This window comes from Bacillus rossius, chromosome 13, assembly GCF_032445375.1.
Source record: "Bacillus rossius redtenbacheri isolate Brsri chromosome 13, Brsri_v3, whole genome shotgun sequence".
NCBI lineage: Eukaryota > Metazoa > Arthropoda > Insecta > Phasmatodea > Bacillidae > Bacillus > Bacillus rossius.
In genome coordinates, this window is record NC_086340.1 from 2368975 (window position 1) to 2389384 (window position 20410).

The 20410-nt window shown below is 41.0% G+C and overlaps 1 protein-coding gene across 3 annotated transcripts in view; it reads right to left on the reverse strand.

The window, feature by feature from the left end:
* Positions 1-11720: 11720 nt before the first annotated feature.
* The window catches only part of LOC134538091 (large proline-rich protein BAG6), a 41976-nt gene continuing 33286 nt past the window's right edge, over positions 11721-20410 (reverse strand). For all 3 annotated transcript variants that reach the window (XM_063379108.1, XM_063379106.1, XM_063379107.1), the window contains exons 18-21: positions 18249-18419; positions 16009-16149; positions 13789-13945; positions 11721-12779 (exon numbers count right to left, since the gene is read on the reverse strand). In XM_063379108.1, coding sequence (XP_063235178.1) covers positions 12577-12779; positions 13789-13945; positions 16009-16149; positions 18249-18419 — 672 coding nt within the window. In that variant the 3' untranslated portion in view covers positions 11721-12576. The remainder of the gene's footprint in view (positions 12780-13788; positions 13946-16008; positions 16150-18248; positions 18420-20410) is intronic.

Below are 20410 nucleotides of genomic sequence, written 5' to 3' on the forward strand. Positions count from 1 at the left end.
GCCCCCGGGGGACGGCGGGCACAGCCGCTCCCCGGGGGTCCGCGATGACGCCCCGCCGGGCGCCGGCGCCTCGCAGGAATGCGCGGCGCGTCAAGAGAAGCGCTCCTTGTGTCCCCGCGGGCGCCAGGCGGGATTCCTCGAGGCTGGATGCTGCGCGACCCCTCTCATACACCAGCTCCACCCGCGGCGATAGCGGCTGACCCGGCCGCTGATAACAGGGTTTCCGCGCGCCCGGCTGGTCTCCCCTGGCCACACTCCGCCCAGAGCGTCTCTCCTCCGTGCAACCCCCTGGCCTTCACCGGCAGCCTCCAGCAGCCAGACAGTCCATCAACTAATTACCCTCGTGAACAGACACCACTCGGATACCGCGATCAGTTTTCAAATCACGTGATTTTTTTTTTTTTCCTGCAGCGCTGCACAACATGTGTGTGTTTTGCGGGGGACCTTTAATGGGGCGACTTAAATGCTGTCCCTTGGAAGGGCTGCCCTTCAGGATTTTTCTGGCAATGGTTTGTTTGTACAGCGACTGGAAGGGCAGCCCATACAATTTCTGAAAACACGTTTCTTTAAGTGTTCAAATAATCCTGAGAACTTGCCCCTTGGAAGGGCAGCCCATCAGGATTTTTCTGACAGTGGTGTTTTTGAAAGGTTGTCTGAATTGTTGACCCTTGGATTGGCAGCCCTTCAGGATTTTTCCTGACAATGGTTAGTTTGTAAAGTGACCTAACCTAAACTAACCACTGTCAGAAAAATCCTGAAGGGCTGCCCATCCAAGGGACAACAATTCAGACAAACTTTCAAAAACACTGCTGTCTGTAAAATCCTGAAGGGCTGCCCTTCCAAGGGGCAACAATACAGCTCTACCCCCCCCCCCCCCCTTGAATCGTCACACTTATTTAAGTTCGCTCAGAATCCTTCAAAATACGAAATGTGTTGTCAACTGTGTCGCCCTAACGCGTGGATCACGTCCCGAGGCTGAGTGCAGGAATGAGTCCAGGTGTCAAGGCCGTTGCCAGGGTGTGCAGTAAACCTGTATGTCATTCTTTAACGAGTAAGTTTTATTTGTAATGCAATCTCAGGGAATAGCAGACTTTTAGAACTACACATAGAAAATTAAGTAAGGTTTTTGCTTGAAAAAAAAAGCTGAACATTTTATATTCCGGTTTCTTATTTGAGTGTTTTAAATACTTTTTTTTTCTGAATACTTAGTCAATTATTTGATGATTTCGTTAAAATTAGTTATAAATACACACAAATCATATCGCGAATTTGTCACAGTTCCAAGGTCAATCTGACTTCTTTAACGTCGCGTCCAGCAACGGCATTCTTTCCGATGATTCCTTCTGGAGCCGTCCTTGTCAAGATAAACTGTTTACATGTTCGAGAATGGTGAATTTACTTAGTGCGATCTTGAAAGATCTGCATTTTGCACTCCAAGAGAAGCGGCCGAAAGAATAATATCCAGTCGAGAAACGCATTATGTGACACTGGCTTTAGTAAATTGATTACGGTTCTTCAGGGAGTGTGACGTAACACCGTGACACGACAGAGGTCATTCAAGTGTGCAACCATTTGCATTACGTACTGTCGTCTGTCAATAACGGCAATTTCGCGGGTCCGTTTTTCAATGGCGTGTTTTACTACCCGAATGCAAACACTATCCTTTAACGGCCCAGCCTACCTGAGCTTCAGAACAAACCACGAGATTTGGAAACAGCTGAGGTGTCAGAGTGCCATCTGTTCACGGAAAAGCTGAGGATTACTCAAGTCCGGTTACGCTCATTGTCCCGTTACGTCATTGTCCCTTTACGCTTGCGCTGCATCTCTCTCTCTCTCTCTCTCTCTCTCTCTCTCTCTCTCTTCCACTCGATTGGAACAACCATTGATTTGAATTTTTCTAGACACATTAAACTTGAAACACTCCCATTCGTTTCCTATTTTTCCTATCATCGTCCTATCCTTAACAGAATAACACAGATTGGAAGAAGTTAAATAGCGAACATGTATAAAAGTTATAGTTAAAATAATCTCTTCGTTAAAGTAATAAACATATTTGAATTAATGAGTGCAAATAAAAGTAAAATTATCAATTAAATTGTAGATTTCATTTCACTCCTTTGTATCCATACAAAATAGTGATAATTCAATAAAAATGATTCAATTTTATTCATAAAAGTATGCAATCATGTCATCAATGTTTTGTTATGACGTTGTCACGTTAAACTATCGTCCGTAAACCGACTTTACAGACAACCAATTTTTTTAAACTGTATTTTTTTTTAGGATACTGCAAATGGCTAAAACCCCGTGTTTTCAGATTAATTTGTATGATTGAAACACCCGGTACAGATGCTCAAAAGCACTGAAAAGGGCCTTGTCCGCCATGTAGTGTCATGGCTACCGCTAGGATCTCACCGACACAAACACGCCCCCGAACAGGCGGGGCCATTGTTACTGAGAAGGTTCAGTTTTCCTCCGAAGAGTTAAGCGAGCCGTTACGGCACTCAGGGTCGAGTGACGTAATCATCTGTCCACTCGTGCAGACCTTCCTCGAAGACGACGCAGCTGTCGGACAGGGTTATCTGTGCCCCGGGGTGTAACGGCAATTAGATTAATGTGCCTCATTAGCGTCCTCGAGCTTACGCAATGAGCTGACCTGGGCTTCCACGTGGCAAGTCTCGGCGTCAGAGGGCTTGGCTGGCAGTGCGCAGTCAGACGCGTCACTGCAAGTTACACTCGCAACAGCGGTTTCTCCCTCGTGATTGGCAGGACGAAGAACCAGGTCTGTTTTCAACAAAAAAATTATTTGTCCTCGAGGCCCTTGGTTCGTTTCGACGGCCAACGTGCAACTGTTTTGTCGCAGGACTGCTGTGTTCGTCTGTGTTGCCGTCGTGGCGATGACAATAAGGAGAAGCCTAAGATGTGCATCAAGCTCTGTCCCTGCCCGAACACGCCCGAATATTCACCTTCGGCCAACCCCTCGGGATTTGTTTTATTTTTGCGCAGGAAAAATGAATATCAAATATTGAAAGTGGTCGGTCAGGTTAGCTACATTAAAACACTTTAGAACACTATGGACGGTTAGTTAAGTTAGTATAGCTACATTAAAATAAACAGAGAAATATAAATACAAACCAGAGGTTGGCCGAAAGTGAATATTCGGGCGTGTTCGGGCGGGGACAGAACTTGATGGACATCTTAGGCTTCCCACTTACTTCTGGTCTGCACGGCAGCAGACATAGTTTAGAGAATTTACGTGAAAGGAGTGTCGGGGGCAGGGAGGCAGAAGAGGAAGTGTATTTGTTAGTGTGCTGTACTAAACCCATACTTAGACGGGGATTTCAAATATACTGAGGGGGTAAAAAAAACACTTAATCATTTAGGTCACACTTTGTCAACTCTCAAGATTTTAATATAATTATTTTATGATCTATATAAATAAAAATTTAGATGTTTGTAAAAAATATAACTAATCTCAGAAAGTTCTTTACCGAATTGCTTTGAAATTTTGACACAACGATGCATTCGTATACGTGCGTGTTTTAATATACCTATGTCACATTTGTGACCCTTAAAAAGGTAGATAAAATATAGATAGGTAAAAAATATATATTAATGAATGTTTGTGTGTTCGTCTTCTGTATTGTAAAGATAAACATAGGATTATATAGACATAGAGACGGAGATATTTAGAGATAGGCTATAGAGCGAGGGATATGTGTAGAGAAATATAGATAGGGAGATAGATTGAGGTATAGAGAGAACCGTATAGATTGAGGTATAGAGAGAACCGTAGATATATAGAGACAAGAGTGATATGGAGATACATGTATATATATGTATATATTTTTACATAGAGAAAATTAGCAAGATTTAGAGAGATGCTTTATATATGTGTACCTACTTCAAATTACAAAAAAAAAAAAAGTGTGCTTTATCTTTTTTTTACATTTAACCAGACTGAGCCACAGAAACGTGTGGCCGGCGCAGCTAGTAAAAATAAAAGTAAAATAAAAAATGTATTTCATAGACATAAAGTATTTTGTTCACTAAAATGTAGGTAAACCTTAACCAACGCATAAAAGGTTTTGATAAACTCCATGTCCACTTCAGTGGACGAATATATTGAAAGTCTTCAACGCTTTTCTAACGCCTTGACAAGTCGTCATCAGAACTATGAAGTAGATGAGTTGTTATCTCTCCGGTTTTTTTCCCCCCTTCAAGCTGCTAGGGGATGTTAGGGGCTGTTAATGGACAGGGGGCGGGGGACGTATACGGGGTGGAGTTAAGGCCCTGCTACACTCGCAGTTGCGTCTGTCTGGTGTGTCGGGTCGTTACCACAACGCCGAACGTACAATAACGCCGAATACCATAACACCGAATGCCAAACTGACCGCAACGCCGACAGCTAGAAAACTGCTGTATACCACAACGCCGAAATACAGTAACGCCGAAAAATGTACCACAACCTAACCTAACCTAACCTAACCTAACCTAACCTAACCTAACCTAACCTACGCTAGCCCTAACCTAACCTAACCTAACCTTTGTGGCAGTCCTGCAATGACATTTTTCGGCGTTAATGCATTTAGGCGTTGTGGTAATTCGGCGTTGTGGTACACAACAGTTTTCTAGCTGTCGGCGTTGTAGTCAATTTGGCATTCGGCGTTATGGTTTTCGGCGTTATTGTACGTTCGGCGTTGTGGTATTTCGGCGTTGTGGTGCGTCCCCTGGTGTGTCTGGTGTCGGACTCAGGGGCGCAAGTGCTGACATGGCGCTTGACGGGCTTGTGACCTGCGACAGTCAGCACCATCTGCATCTGACGTCATGGACAACAACCGTCAATGAGAAGTATTAAAGAGTATAAACAAACTGCAAACTTGCGCTAAAATAACTAATTTCCATACAGACGTTTTAATTTTAGGTTTTCACCAATTCGTCTTGGATACCATTTTGTTGAATTTCCTCACCCCCTTCCATTCGCCCCACGGGTTTGTTGCTTTGAGAATGACAATGAATCATCCGAAAATATCGATAAAAACATGCGTGTAGGCGTGATACTAACAGGTTTTAACCCAAATATATATTAAACCCTTACTGTTAGTTATTTTAAAATTTAAGAAAGGGGGTTGTCTGTAAAGTCGGTTTACGGACGACAATTTTCCATTATAACGTAATAAGAAAACATTGATGAAAAATTGCATACTTTTTAATTTTCAAATATTATTTACAGTTTGAGCAAATTTAATTTAAATAATTTGTTTAAATATAATCACGAACAATTAGTTAAAAAGCCCGCCTTAACCTGTTTGATATTATACAAGATTTTCTCGCACGGTGGTTGGCCGGTTTTCGCACGCTCAGCTCAGGCGTAACGTGACAATTTTTCGTGCGTGCAGCCGCGGCGTTCATCGATTTGTCAAGACGTTATCACGTCAATAAAAATAGTATCTAAATTCCGTCATAACATAATTAAATTATTATATATCTTATGTAAAGCTCTCGAGAAAAGCCGAGATGAATGTCTGCTGTCCTCTAGGCAGTACCACGTGGGAAGCCATCTTTTCACAGACGAAAGAGCCAAACGTCCGATCGTGCATCTTCGGTTTTTTTTTTTTTGTTCATTGTAACTAATGATAACTAATGGTCAATTAGGTTAGGTTAGCTACATTATAAATACTTTAAAACATTGTGGACGGTTGATTTGGTTAGGATAGCTACATTAAAGATACTGTGAAATCATGTAAACGGTTTCCTAGCCCAGGATAGCTACATATTAAAAAGTTATTTTCTAAGCAACCATAAAATGATTTTACAGTATTTTTAATGTAGCTGTACTTACCTAATATAACCAACCAACAACAATGTTTTAAAGTATTTATAATGTAGCCCATTTATCATAATCGACCGCAAAATTTAATGCCACACCGGTTTATACAATGAGATAGAACGGGGGGGAAAAAAAGCGAGCATGAACTTCGGGGAACTTCGGGTGTGGCTCTCTCGTCTGTGAAATGAAGGCGACTGCGCGCGCGTGGTGCAGGGCCTTAAACAGGACAGCAACCAGGAAAAGTGACATGGTTACGATTGCACGCGAAGAGTGCACGGGAGAGCATTTCTCGCCCTAGCTGCCGTTCCGTTCCCTCCCGCCGTGCACTCGGTGGTCATGTCCGCAAGGTGTGTCGTTCAGCTTACAAATGGCACGGACAATTTCAAAAAATTTCTCCCGTGCGTAGTATCCAAACAGCCACGTTTCGTAAGAGCCCGTCTACAATAGTCCGAACCTGTGTGTGGTCCGTGTCCTTATCCGAATGTGAGTGACGTCACATTGTCTCACCGAAAACTGCCCTGTCCACATTTGCGATGTCCGATGTCCGAATGTATTGATTTCTAAAGTTGTCACCAGAGCGCAGTAAATGTGCCAAACCAAATGTTTTTGTTTATTGTTTTGGTGCTTTGTAGTTTGAGATTGAACTTATGAAAGTTGTGGGAGTTCAATATTATATATTCCATTTCCTTTAATAACAAAAACAAACACCACGTTTTCAAACAGGAACCGGAAATTCAAATATCGTGTGTGTTCTGTTCTTTTCCCGTGTCCGAAGTACACAGGTTGGGACAAAAAGTTCAAATTGACGAATGTCTTCGGACGAGGTAGGTTCGGACCTTAGCCCACTTGACGCATGACGTCAGAGGGTCACGTGGACCAATCAGCGACGAGTGTCCTTCGGACACAGTTTAGGACATTGCTATTGTAGACGGGCCTTAACAGTCAAATGTCTCCGAAAGTGACTACACACTTACCACCAGTTCAAACAATAACCTCAGTTCGACGCGAAGCGTGGACATTCGATAGCGTGACGCCGCTCTTGGAAAAAAAAAAAAAAAAAAAAAGCGTCATCGGTTTCTCAATCAACCTTTCACAGCATCCTTCGGCTGGGAATAAAAAAAATATAAAAATAAAAACACATATCTAGTCTGGAATGCACGAGTCTATAATTAAGTCCTAAAAAAATCTAAAATAACCAACTTAAAAACAGCAGGGGGGCTATTTTCGGCGGAGGAATGTGGGCATTAATAACGCGGCCATAAAACAGATCCCCTGCGGAAGAATGCTTTTAACGAATAACGTATTTTTTTTTTTACGACGACGTAAATCCCTGCCTCGCAGCGCGCGGGTGTTTTCCACCCCCTCCTCCCCCCTCCTTCCCAAAGGCATGCCATGAGGGCGCCGTCACGTGGTGGGGGGCTTGGGGCGCATCTAGCATCTCTTCTGCTCGCGATGCCGATACCAGCTCACAACCTGCCGTCACACTTCAAGTAATTTGTTGGACGCACGCCATTGCCTGTTTTGCACCGGTTGTCAAAGGAAAACATCTTGAACGGACAACAAAGATGTACACGCAAACCCACGGAGAAAAAGCCAAAAATCAGCCCATGTCAAATGTTAAAAAAAAAATTCTAGACAGAAGTGAAAATCCCATGGAAGAAGTTATTCGGAAAAAAAATTACAGCACTGTGGACTGCAACGAGAACGACGAGACGGTTGCAACAATAACAGTAAATACAAACCACCACCTTGAACAGACGAACCACGTTCCAAACAAAACAAATAATCTGTTCAACATGACAGCACGGACGAACATTTAGGCTTCGACGACGAAACAGCGTCTTTCGGGAGGCGACATCTGCTCCCGTCATGAGGCACAGATTGATAGAAAACAAATAAAGCTTCGTGTATTTGTAGGAGTGGTCCGGGCTAGCGAGGTGCCTAGGTGCGTCTCAGGTGAAGCCTACACTCCTAGACGTGCTGGGACTAACCGTGACAAACTCCCGTCTTTAATCTAGACTAAAACTGTGTTAGATGAAGTTGTATAAATGTAAAACCTTTACAGAATCCGGGAAACACCACACTTGAGAACAGGGGCTTGGGTTCAAACCCTCCCCTAGTGTATAACACCTGTCAAAGACTACTGTAAACATTTGTTTAAAAACAATACTTAAGCAACTGTTTGACTACCAAAGTAGTAATGGACGCAGAACACTTCATTAGGTCATGAAATATCAAAGAAAGGCGAGATTGCAACATCAACCAAAGCACCTGCTGCGTCCACCACATCAGGGGATTTGTCCAATAATTCTTACCTCCACGGTCCGCGCGATTGTAGCATTCCTACTGCGCAGCTCGTGATGTATTGGTCCAGGCATACCATCAGCAACTTCAATGTCCCAATACTGATCGCTGATTGGTCCACGTGACTCTCCGACGTCATGGCTAAATGTGGCCTCACACGTACATGAGTTACATTCGATACTGCCTGAAAGTTGTTTGCCAAAAAGCTTTTAAAATAAAGTGTGTTCATAAACGAAGGTCAAAGTTTCAATTGTATAACATTTAATTTAGACTATTTACAACAAACTATACATTCAATTTAAGGTAAACTGGTTTTTCTTACAAATGTTCAAAATGTGCACCTTTATAGATATATGGCACACATCCAACCTTAAGTCCAACACTTCCCACACTGTGGTTAACAAGTCCTGAGTAATGGAAGCAATAGCCTCTTAAATTCTGTCTCAACTCTGTCAAATCATTAGGTAGCGGCAGAACGTAAACACAATCTTTGATTAAGCCCCAAAGGACAAAAAAACCTCACAGACCTGTCGGGTGAACACGGAGGCCAGCGACCAATCCAACGGTCAGGGACTTCTACGTTCAACCACTTTTTGCCACGTAGGGTATCAGTTAATATTTAAACGAATCTCACGTTGAACTGAAATTACAGATACTAACACTCTTAGCAAACTGCAGAACACGTAACTCTATACGCTTACGATTTACCATTTGTGTAAGTGGCGCTGCATGTGAGAAAACAAAGCAGCACTCACACATACACTTTAACTTAATTTTTTTGAGTTACTCTTTGATTCTGAACTTGAACCAAAACTCTACAAAGCTTACAGTTAATACTATTAAAATTTATACCTGGGACATTCTTTTATGGACATGCTGTACTTGTCTTTTGAAGGATTAGAAATGGAATACAGGTCTGCTGACGTAGTGTTGCCAACAGATGAGGCAGTCTACTGTCAGGTAGAGTTCCTTAATACCCTCGTCTTACCTGGTCTTCCTTCCCACAAATTCCGCCTAAAGATTGGAATTCCTGCCATACTATCATGCAACCTTAACACGCCTAAGCTTTGTAATGGGACTAGACTTCCAGTGACAGCTCTACATAGAAAATTTATCAAGGTCAGTGTGTTCACCCATTGTGCGTCAGGAAATTTGTATTCATACTGAGAATACCGCTTATACACCCGAATACGCCTTCCAATTTCCCTCAAATTCTGCTTTACCACAATCATAATTAAATCACAAGGACAGTCACCAAAGGTGGCATTTACTAATCTAAGAAGCAATTGCTTCAGTACTACATGGTCTGTTCAAAAGTGAGCCCCAGAAGTAGCCTGGTGTTTTTAGCACCAGATAATAGAATCACATATGTGGTATACAAAGAAGTTGTTTATTAAAATCATAAATTCTAACTTCCTGTCTGCAGCTTTGCAGATGTAGGCCCATATTCAAAGACACAAAAAGAAGAGTTTAGGTGTTAAATATGCTAGACCTGTTTTCAAGTGCACAATAGGACACGGCCAGTCCCTTATTTTATGGGCACAGATTTCGGCGTCCTATCCATTGCCGATCACTGTTGCCAAATCCTGCGCATGTGCAGAGCTCACTTTTTAGTTTGTTTTGTCCAAATGGCGGTCCTGCATACGGCGCCATTTCCCGTACATATTCATATTCAGTTTCGTAAATATCGGGGGATGAACCTACCAAGTGCATTGGTGTGCCAAATGATACTTTATGGTAGCGAAACTACTCTGGAATACATTTTATACACTTTAAAGGTCACAACAATAAATAATCGCAACATAAAGTGTACTTGAAAAAGTTAGAACAACACTATTTAATTTGTGCAATGTGCTGGCATCTTCTGGATTTTTGCCATAAAAAGTGTATAGATGGTTGCCAAATGTCCGCTAGAATGCATTGGTACCAGTTTCTAGCTTCACGCAGGACACAGTTTATTAAAACGGGTGCTTTTATGTTCCCTTACTGGTATTCGGTTTGGACATGATCTGGAGTACGGTCTGCGAGTTATGTTACGGTTGAATCCTAACTAGGCAGTGCATATTCGCTACCTTACCCATAAGTATTGAAATAACTCCCCTAGACTTCACTGTACAGTTTGTAAATACTTAAAATTTTGAAAAAAAAGGAACAAATCGAGTCTTTTTCTGTCTTCATCAGATTCAAACAAATTTACCCATAACCCCCTTTCTCAAAACCTTAAATTATAATGTTGGTACTACTTGATGTAATTTTGCACACTTGATGTTTAAAATAAAAACTAGAATATGTAGAATATATAAAATACTTATTTTTTTTGTTGCATTTTCCAATGACATTTTGCAGATTATAATTTTATTCAAGCAAAAATCATGGTTTTATAATGGCGTGTTTCAAACAAAATCAAAAGTTTCTAAACACATAGTTTACTTCCTTATTAGCAGTGAGAATTTAAATTTTTTTTACTACATATTTAGGAACTCTCAACTTACTGATATTAAATTGGGTGTTTGGTGTCCCATGCATGACAACTCTGATCAATGTTCCATGAAATCTGTCTGCTTCCATGTCATTCTAGAACATTATGTCATTAGCTCGGTGTGGATTGATTATAAGGGATTATATTTTCCCTTGGGATCAATTTCTACTCTTCTTTTTTTAAACACAACTGCTCTATGAAACAAACACATTCCTTCCAAGAATAGAATCAAAATTAATGAACTTTATTTATAACACAATATTATTGTGAACTCAAGGATCGAGAAAGCAAGTTTCAAGCAGTGCAAACACTTATCTGCCCTAGGTGTTACGAAAGGATGCAGTTTGACAAGCACCAGTCGTGCCAACCTCGCTCAAGGGCTCTGGATCTCCTCAAGTCTCACGAACAGCAGGGGTGTCGACTTCATTGAAGAGATTCTTGGCATCCGCGCGGCTGCTCAAGCGCTCTGCATTTCAGCGGCGTGACGTCGCTGCGCAGAGGGCCGTGCAGCACACGCAGATGTGCTCACCGGACAGAAGTGTCTCGTGCCGGGAGCGGACGAGTGCCCGATGCTCGGCGGACGCTCGGTCCAGGAATGCTGGCTAACGAGCTCTCCCGCTCCCGGGACCTTCAAGTGGTCGGCAGCGCGCTCGGGCCGGGCCAGAGGCAGAGAGAGAGGAGCGAGGAGAGGCGATAAGGGACCCCCGCCAGTTTACCAGACCACCCAACTGACCTTCACTTCAACCTCGCAAATAACCATGAAAATTCTACGTGTGCGAGATGGTGCGTGTGCTGCAAGACATTGGAACATAAAATGTTATTTTCGGCGCAAATTTGTGTTTCTTCCCCCATTTTGAAAAGTTAGTAAAGCAGGAGACAAAATGAAACACGCATGTTGCTGTGTGCGCTCTGCATCTGCTTGAAGATTGTGGAACTTCGAGCATGCGTGCGAAAACATGTACAATAGGCTGATTTTGCTGTCACGTAGGTACTGTGTACAACTGTTATCTTAAATATCTCATTCACTCGGTGCAAAACATGAAAAAAATTGGATCTTCATATGGGGTCAGGAACACAACAAACTGTAAAAGTACACTTCTGTACACCTGATATATATAGAGACTTTATTAATCAATTCATACATTTCCAGTGAATGGTAAAGATAACTTATAGATGATACTCTAAAGAGACAATCATAGTGCGTAATATATCAAGTATATTGTATCACAGGAAGCAGGTCGAAAATATAAAGGACAACCAAAAAAAAAATGAGGCAGAGAAAATCTGTTTGACATCAAATTTTATAACCGCTTCCTTGCAATAAAGTAACTCATGAGTCAGAAGATCATACATAACCAGTAAACACATGTCTGTGATACCTGACAAGAGGCCTCGGCACTTGCCAATCAGACACTGAGCCCAACGCTGCGAGCTTAACATCACAGAGGTGTGCCTGACCAGTCAACATAGGTTCCAGAGTGCTTCTACCATTCAAACTGCTCCTAAACATACATGTGTATTCCAGTGGCATTATATGTGCTGCCAAATTACAGGTGTGGCAAAAATTACTAGCTAGTTTCTTGAAATCACTCATCATGATGTCACTTACACTCATTCCTCCATAAAACCCTTCTCTCTCCATTATTACAGTTACACGATTGTTTTAAACCATGGACCCTGCACTAGACACTATGATTTCACTCAACATATACACAAGAGTCAAACAGACACCATTTTACAATACTATAAAAATGTGCCTGTAGGAAACAAAATCAGTACGATGGCTAGACACGTAATTAACACTGCAGTTATAAAACCATGCGAAAGCCGCGCAGCTGTAAACCAACAACACGGTGATAGAAAAAAACAATTGACAACAAAAACAATATGCCTAAAACTCAAAAGTCTTAGAACCTACGATAAATTTGTTTAATAATTCGTGTTACATGATGCGAAGGTGGCACTACTTGGAGAAGTACTTGGCGGTGTTGGGGAACCTGTCGGACGAGAAGTCCGGGCTGGCGGCGAGGCGGTCCTGCACTAGCGAGCGCACGCGGTCCGCATACGCTGCCTGGATGGCCGGATCACTGCCGGCCGCCTGACTGGCCACCTCCCTCAAGGGGCCCGGCCCCACGCCCGCCGTCTCTATGGCGCTGCGCACCGTGTCTGCAAGCAGCGCACCGCCCTCAGTCCCTGGTCTAGTAGGTGCCAACACCACTCCCACCACTGCCGGCTAACACTTGGGAGTGAGTTTACTTTGACCACGACTCCTCTAGTACACAAAACAGACAATAAACATAACTTATTACTTGAGCTTAACATTTCAAGCAAGATAAAAACAGGAATATTAAGAGGAGGAATCAGCCAAAGTCTGAATTACAGAAACCTCCTACTGCTAGGGAGCGACACAGGAAAAAAAAATCAGGAAAACATAAATCAACATGACAAGAAATTGATTCAAAATTTGGGACCTCTGTAATTGTGAGTCTAATATCTTATCACTATGGCACCATAAATCATCACATAAATAACTAAAAAAATAAATGTAATTCTCCTTTCCTCCCTCACTACCAACCTCCATCCATCATCACCAATTATCCTCCTTCCCTCACTGTTAATTCTCCTCCGTCCTTCACTACCAAACCTCCCTCATCACCACTTTACAGGCACAGCTCATACAATTTGCAGCATACATTTATCATCTTCTGAGGCACGTAAATTGACTCAAATTGGACAGTTTACAAAGTAGTACCCATGGCTTACATACCCCTTTGCACAGTCATTATTTGAACAGAGTTTGTAAGCATTGTCTTGCGACAGTAAGTGCTCACAACAACCACCACGTGGCGTTTGCAAGTGACAGTTGAGAAGTGGGCACCAACGGTGCTACTTTGAGAACTGTCATATTTGAGACACTTTTACCATTAAGTTACTTACCAACTTATAACACTACAATAATTTTAAACGTAACATTGGCATATATGTTCAAGTCACTGGACATCACATAAATGTTTTAATCTTCATATTAATGTGGAAAGGTTATTATATCTTGGACATGCTGCTGAAAGATACAAAAGAAAATGTGAACACTTAGATAACATGAAAATTATTTCTCGTTTACAACATGGTGACTGAAAAACTCAAAGCATTGCTCTCCATCTGAACGCCCACTAACCTGTAATAGCTTGGTTAAGGTTCCCCTGAGGTTTTGCCGATGTGACCACTTTGCGTCGCTTCGACGGCATGCCGGACAAGTATGCGTCGCTGAAGGGCGGTTGGGAACCCTGCCTGCGCTGCCGCTGGACATCCCGAGATATGATGGGAACCCATTCCTGCACACAAAATCATTTAACTGTTAAAAGCAACTTCCAAGGCTGGACTTACAAACAAAAACATAAGATAAAAGGAACACACGTTTGATCGTATTTTTTTATGCAGATGTGCCGTGCAAATGCTTCCAGCCCTCGAAAGCAAATTGCTTTCGTTTTTTCTTGTAATGTAAGACGTTTTAACACAAGAATTTGTTTTAATTATATGTGTGTGTGTACATAATTACAAAATTTTAATTCTGCAATTGTCCAAATTTGCATTTTCCTCTTAACATTAGTTTCTTAGTGACACACGTACCTTTATGTTGATAACATTATTAAAATAAATTACCTGTATTTGCCCAAAAGAAATAACCAGAATATATATCACCCCTATTTAAAAAAAAAAAATCTTACAAAATATTTTTACATTTTGCCTTGCATCTTTCCACCGTACTACAAAGGAAACCTTTTTATTATCCTCGGTACATGAAAAATAATGTGAAATTGTAAAAACAATTGGCTAGGTAGGGACAGCTATATTAATATTACGGTCACATAAGTATTTATAAGGTAGCTATTTTAACCTCACCTAAATATACCAACTATTTTGTGTAATTTTAATATAGGTAACCATTCAAACAATGAAGTACTTGTAATGTAGCTAACCCAGCCAACCAATCTCACAATTTTTAATGTAGCTAACCAAACCTGACTACTCTTTAAAAAGGTGAACTACTGGTAAACTAATTCATGTATCATGGGTAGGGCCTGGAAAAATTAGCATCTATTTATTACATAATTAGCATTTATGATGTTGAAAATTAGCATCTATTTTCCAGAAATTAGCATCTATTTTTGAGAAATTTGCATAAGATATTAAAGTTACATAACAATACAAGAAGTTGTAATAGTGTTTATACCCATTATGACGAATTTTAACACAAACCAAAATCATTAAACGGTATTTGTAAACAAACGTTTGACCACTAGTAATTTCAGATGGAAACAAACTGACGATTCGAGTTGACCAACTTCAGTACGCTAAATGTGCACCACAAAATGTATGATTTGTCCCTATGTAAAATATTGATCAGAAAAAAAATTTGAAGACTAAAGTGATTATCAACGAATGTAAAAAACCGCGTACTAAAATATTTGTAGTAGTTTTCAGCATTTAAAATATTTTCATTTTTATCTTTGCAAGTTCACTACGATCCCGTCAACGACCTAGATATTTTCTAGGTTGTTGGTTTCCGTGATGCGCTTCCCGGGAAATTTTGTTTTGTTAGGTTAGATACTCTTCATGAACAGGCAACACACGATGCAATGGCGAACGTAGGCGAACGTGATGTGATCTAACAAAACAAAATAACTGCGTCGATAAGTAGTGTGAACATTCTTTTCTAAACAACATTCAACGGTATCTTGAGTAAATCGTAAAGAATAAATTTACAAAATTACTTATTCTATACTATCATGCGTGATATTTGGTTAAGGAATGTTTTATAAATAAAGGTTAGGATTCGGATTTTATTCCTTCAACAAGCCTTGTCAGAAGCTATTGTTTACGGTAATTGTGTTATGGTGGCTATTTTCAAAAAAAATACTTTGAGGAATGTGTGTTCAAGCCATTTTGTTGCATTCTATAGTGGTTTTTCGCCCGATAATGGCAATTTTACCGCGATTTCGCAAATATAGCATTTATAACAACAATTAGTAAAAAATCGCATCTAACCTCAAAATTCGCAAAAAAATCGCATCTATCGCAAATTGCGAATTTTTCCGGCCCCTAATCATGGGTCTTTTAACGCCTGACACTGTTGCCAGTGCCAGACATGGGTTACGGGAACCGGGAAATAGATACGCCATTTCCAATCGCGGCATGTTGCCGGCGAGCGCCCGGCTAGGTCGAGAGGTAGAGGAGACCCATCCCAGCTTCAGGCCCCACCGGCCCGCCCCCCAGACCGCCTGCAGAGCCGGCCCCCTCTGCGGGAGTGTGAGCAGCAACGACACGGAACCACGCCTCTCACATCCCTGGGACCCCTCGGTCACCCAGTTGCTCGCGTAGAGGGGGCGATACTCACCGACGGCACCTGGCCGTGCCAGGCCTCGGAGCCCAGCAGCACCTCCGGGACCTCCGGCACTTCGTCGCGAACCTCCGGCGCCGGCTGTGCCCCCTGCGCGGCGTCCGTGTCAACCTCCACGTCCGTCTCCATCTGCTGCTCCTGCAGCAGTCCCCCGAGCCTCACCTTCCGACCCCCGTCCCGCCAGTCTACCCGGCTAAACACCACGCGCGCTTCAGTGCCGCCTTTGAATGTATATACTGTATAGAAGTCGCCAGCCCAGGTTAAAAATTTCTAATACGGTTTTGAGGTAGTATTGGTTAATTCACCGCCGCGATCGCCACCATCTCTAGGGGCATCGACTTGTGGTGGTCCCTAGCGGACAAGTGTCGAACTCTTCAAACACCCCTTCCCCCTCCCGTTGAACGACCTTGAGCTGCAGTGAATGATGGGTGGGGGGGTGCGGGGAAATGACAGCGGGCGACAGCGCTGCGCTCTAACGTGTAAATAACAACTAAGACGATACAGGGCGTTACGGCAGCGCACTGCAGCGGTGAAGTTCCCGAGCTGCTCGTCTTGCGCTCCTGAAAAACGTAGAGTAAATCCTATCCACTCGTGACTTCTATACAGTATATATATTCAAAGGTACCACGTTTTATCACACAAGCGTCGCACCCCGAATTTAAGGCGTCAAAATTCGGAGGAAAAAAAAATTCTCACGCAAACGTCGCACGATTTTTTTTCCAGTCCCGCTGTTAAAAGAGTACGAGCGCACCATGTAGGTAACAAACACGATGAAGCACCGTGCAACAGCATTCGGTTTTCAAGTTGCTGTCGGGCAGTTAGGTGGCAGGGTGGTGTCTATCCAGGTTCCAACCTTGAAAAAAATTCCTTAAGACCTGAAATTTTAAGTATTATGCATTTTAATTGTTCAATACGGTACACAAAAATTTTCGACGTTTTAAATATTGTCTTAAATGTTTTACACTATGTCAATTACGGCCACTAGAAACAGTTTATACACTTTTCGTAAGTTTTTTCAATTCCATCTCTATTTCTAATAATATAATTTTTTTTTTACTCTTCGAGCTAATTTTTTATTTTTTATTTTGAGTAACTCATCCTGTCCGTTCTTTTTCATTCTTGGGTCTTCCTACCTTCTTGCTGAGGGAACTGCAAAATTCTAAAATAATATTTTTTTGTTAGGTACTGCAATATTACACAATCTGAGTTGTGAGTACTCTCACTAGTCCAAAACACATTAGCCTAAAATTAAAATACCTACTCACCTGAAGTGAAAAGCTGTTATTCACATTGCACAAATAACAATCTAAACAGCGTACGTTCTAACAACGTATGCTGTGTGTAATATTCATCAACGAAAGAATATTTGTTTTTTTGAAGTGTTAGTATACAAGGTCGAATTGAACGTGAATAGTTTATCATTCATATTCGATAATTCAAATACTCGCACAGGCCTTGTTACGGTATGTTCTATTGGAAATTATTAATGATATAGTGTTATGTAAGATAAAAGTGACTTTGTGGAGTATTAATTTGGCACAATACATGCCTTTAAACAACACCCAAATCATATTAAGGTCATATTTCAGGTCAAGATTTTATATTTACAGTAATTACAGATAAACTTGTAGACTTTTTCAATTGTTTAACTTTCATGTAATGGAAAATATTTACAGTGCATACTTTTTGCATAATTAGCTGCCAAAGGTAAATTTTTAACGTTTTTGTGTTGTACAAATAAGGAGAATTTAATTCAATGCAGAACTGAAACTTTTAGTTTTAACTGCAATGCCACCAGCTACTTCAATAAATAGTTTGAATTTCTTCCAGAAAATATTAATTAATATTACCTGTAATTTCAAAATTCTCAAAATTGTTACGATTTTTACAGCCAAGAAAGATGAAATGATTTTTTGTGATAGAAATGCAAACCATATCATGAAGTAGCCAGTGGCATTGCAGTTAAACCTAAGAAGTTTCAGTTCTGCAATAAATTAAATTCTCCTTATTTGTACAACACAAAAACGTTAAAAACGTAACTTTGGCAGCTAATTATGCAAAAAAGTATGCGCTGTATATATTTTTCATTTCGTGAAAGTTAAACAATTGAAAAAAGTCTAAAAGTCGGGCAGTGATTAATATAAATATAAAATCATGACCTGAAATGGGACACACCCCCTTAAGAGTCCCTCACAGCAACAACGCTCGGTCATTGCAGCGTGACACAGCGCACTCACCGGGGGCACAGACGCCTGCTGGGTGTCGGCCGAGCCCATGCGGTACACGACGTAGGGCTGTATCTCCTCGGGGCCGATCGCCAGCTGGGCCACCGAGCCGCGCACGAAGCCCAGGCAGCAGTTCACCGTCGTCTGCTGGATCAGCGGGCTCACCCCCTGCGTTATCTGCATCTGCGCACGTGCGGGTACGAGCTCGAACAACTGCCTCACTCTCCGGTGGCGACACTCTGTTTGGTACTCAGCGCGAACCCTTGCACATAGAACTGTGTTGCGAGTTGACTTTGTGGCACTCGTACCGGGCCAAGTGATAAGACACAGTTTAAATCACCGGCGCCCCAGCTTTTTACAGCCGGCACCGTGTCGGAACACTGCGAGGGTTGGCGTCCGTAAACCGCGAGAGTGGCATCCCTGCGGCGAGGAAACAAAAAAACAGTCTTCGTTTTCCATCGGCACGATGGCGGTAGGTCGCGATGGTGCGGGCTGATGCTATCTTGTGATTTATTTTGCATCGTCGGTTAAAACCATCTCGATACAGTCCACAATGTTTGTCATCATTAACACTGTTTGACACATCCCACACATCGGAAACTCAAAATGACTACGTAAATGTAGTCTTAAAACTCGCACACAAATACATAAGATTCATCTTTGTCTTAATTTTTGGCGGCATACAATTCAATTTTTCTGCTACAGTCTCTATTTAGGGCCAACAAATTTATTTCCAAACGATTCCTACTATAATTGTCTGCTTTTACTTCAGCATAATGACCAAAAATAAAAATTAATTACCTATTCATAAACAAGGAATTCTAAACTACCAGCAACGACGAACAATAATTTTAGACGTTACAGCAAATAAAAATCTCAAGAAAATATTTTTACTATAACAGGAAATATCAATATAAAAAATTACCAAAATCTGTAAGCTTCTACATGTAAGACACTGGAGATAAACAGTTAAGCTATCATCCAACACAGCCGAGTGCAGTGTTGTAGTTTCATGGACAAAGCATCAATAATTTTGGTGACATAATTTAATGTACTATGTTTGATTTAAACTACAACACGTTAGTTTCAGTCTTTTGTACGTGCCATTTGATGTGGCGTTGGCATGCATCGAGATGATGCCCTCGACATACTGAACCAAACCTGTAACTAGGGGCAAGATTACACTATGAATTGCAATAAAACTGAAATAACAACAAAAAGCATGTGAATACACCTATTCTACCAAAATGTTAGTTAATACACCATAAAACATCAAAAATGTAACTACTATCTAAAATTTATCAGCAATATTAATCAAAATTTAACTCAAAAAAACTTAATATTAAATATATTAAATTCAATTACTGTAATGTATTCAACATGAATTTTTTACAAAAATGTACTAAATAGATTGGAAAAATTTTATTTAATGTATTTTTATCTTACAAGTGTTAATAGCAATTCATTTTTACATTACGATGTTGGTACAATTTTCAAACAAGTACTTGCAAACTTATTTACACTCCCGATTATCCACGAAATTAAGTGGCAGGGCCACCGAGGTTAGTGGAAATTGCGGATAATCCGCAAAAGAGCCGAAAATGGGAAACAAAAAAAGAAACAATAATTTCAACTTAAAAATCTACAAATTTATGCACAGTATAAGTTACAATTACAAGTAAAAATTTTTTTTTAAAGATGCTAAATTTGTAGTATTTTACTGAATAATTAACATACAATACATTTCAGTGATGTAAAAATAAAAGTGCTCGGTACTTGCTTCGTAACAAGGATACAGTACTATACATACTCTGAGACTTCATTAGACACTGCGTGAGTTCCGAGAAGGCCTGTGGTGGTTTACTGTGTACTGCACACAACATGGACGTCGCAAGAATATATATTTTGGGGGGGGGGGGGGGACTTCAATTGATTTAGTTGTTGAGGAATGTCCATCCCCTTGGGAAAAAAAGTGGGGTTTCCGGGAAAATTTTTGGTTTGAAGGTGGTTTTTAGGCATTTTTCTTTCCTAAATATTCTCATTATATATGGTTGTAATATATAATTTAATTTTTCTAAAAAAATATTTTCAGAGAACAAATTTGTAAAAACACAGTTAACATATCTGCATTCTGTATCGGACCTGATTTTGATTTTACACGAAGATCGAATCAA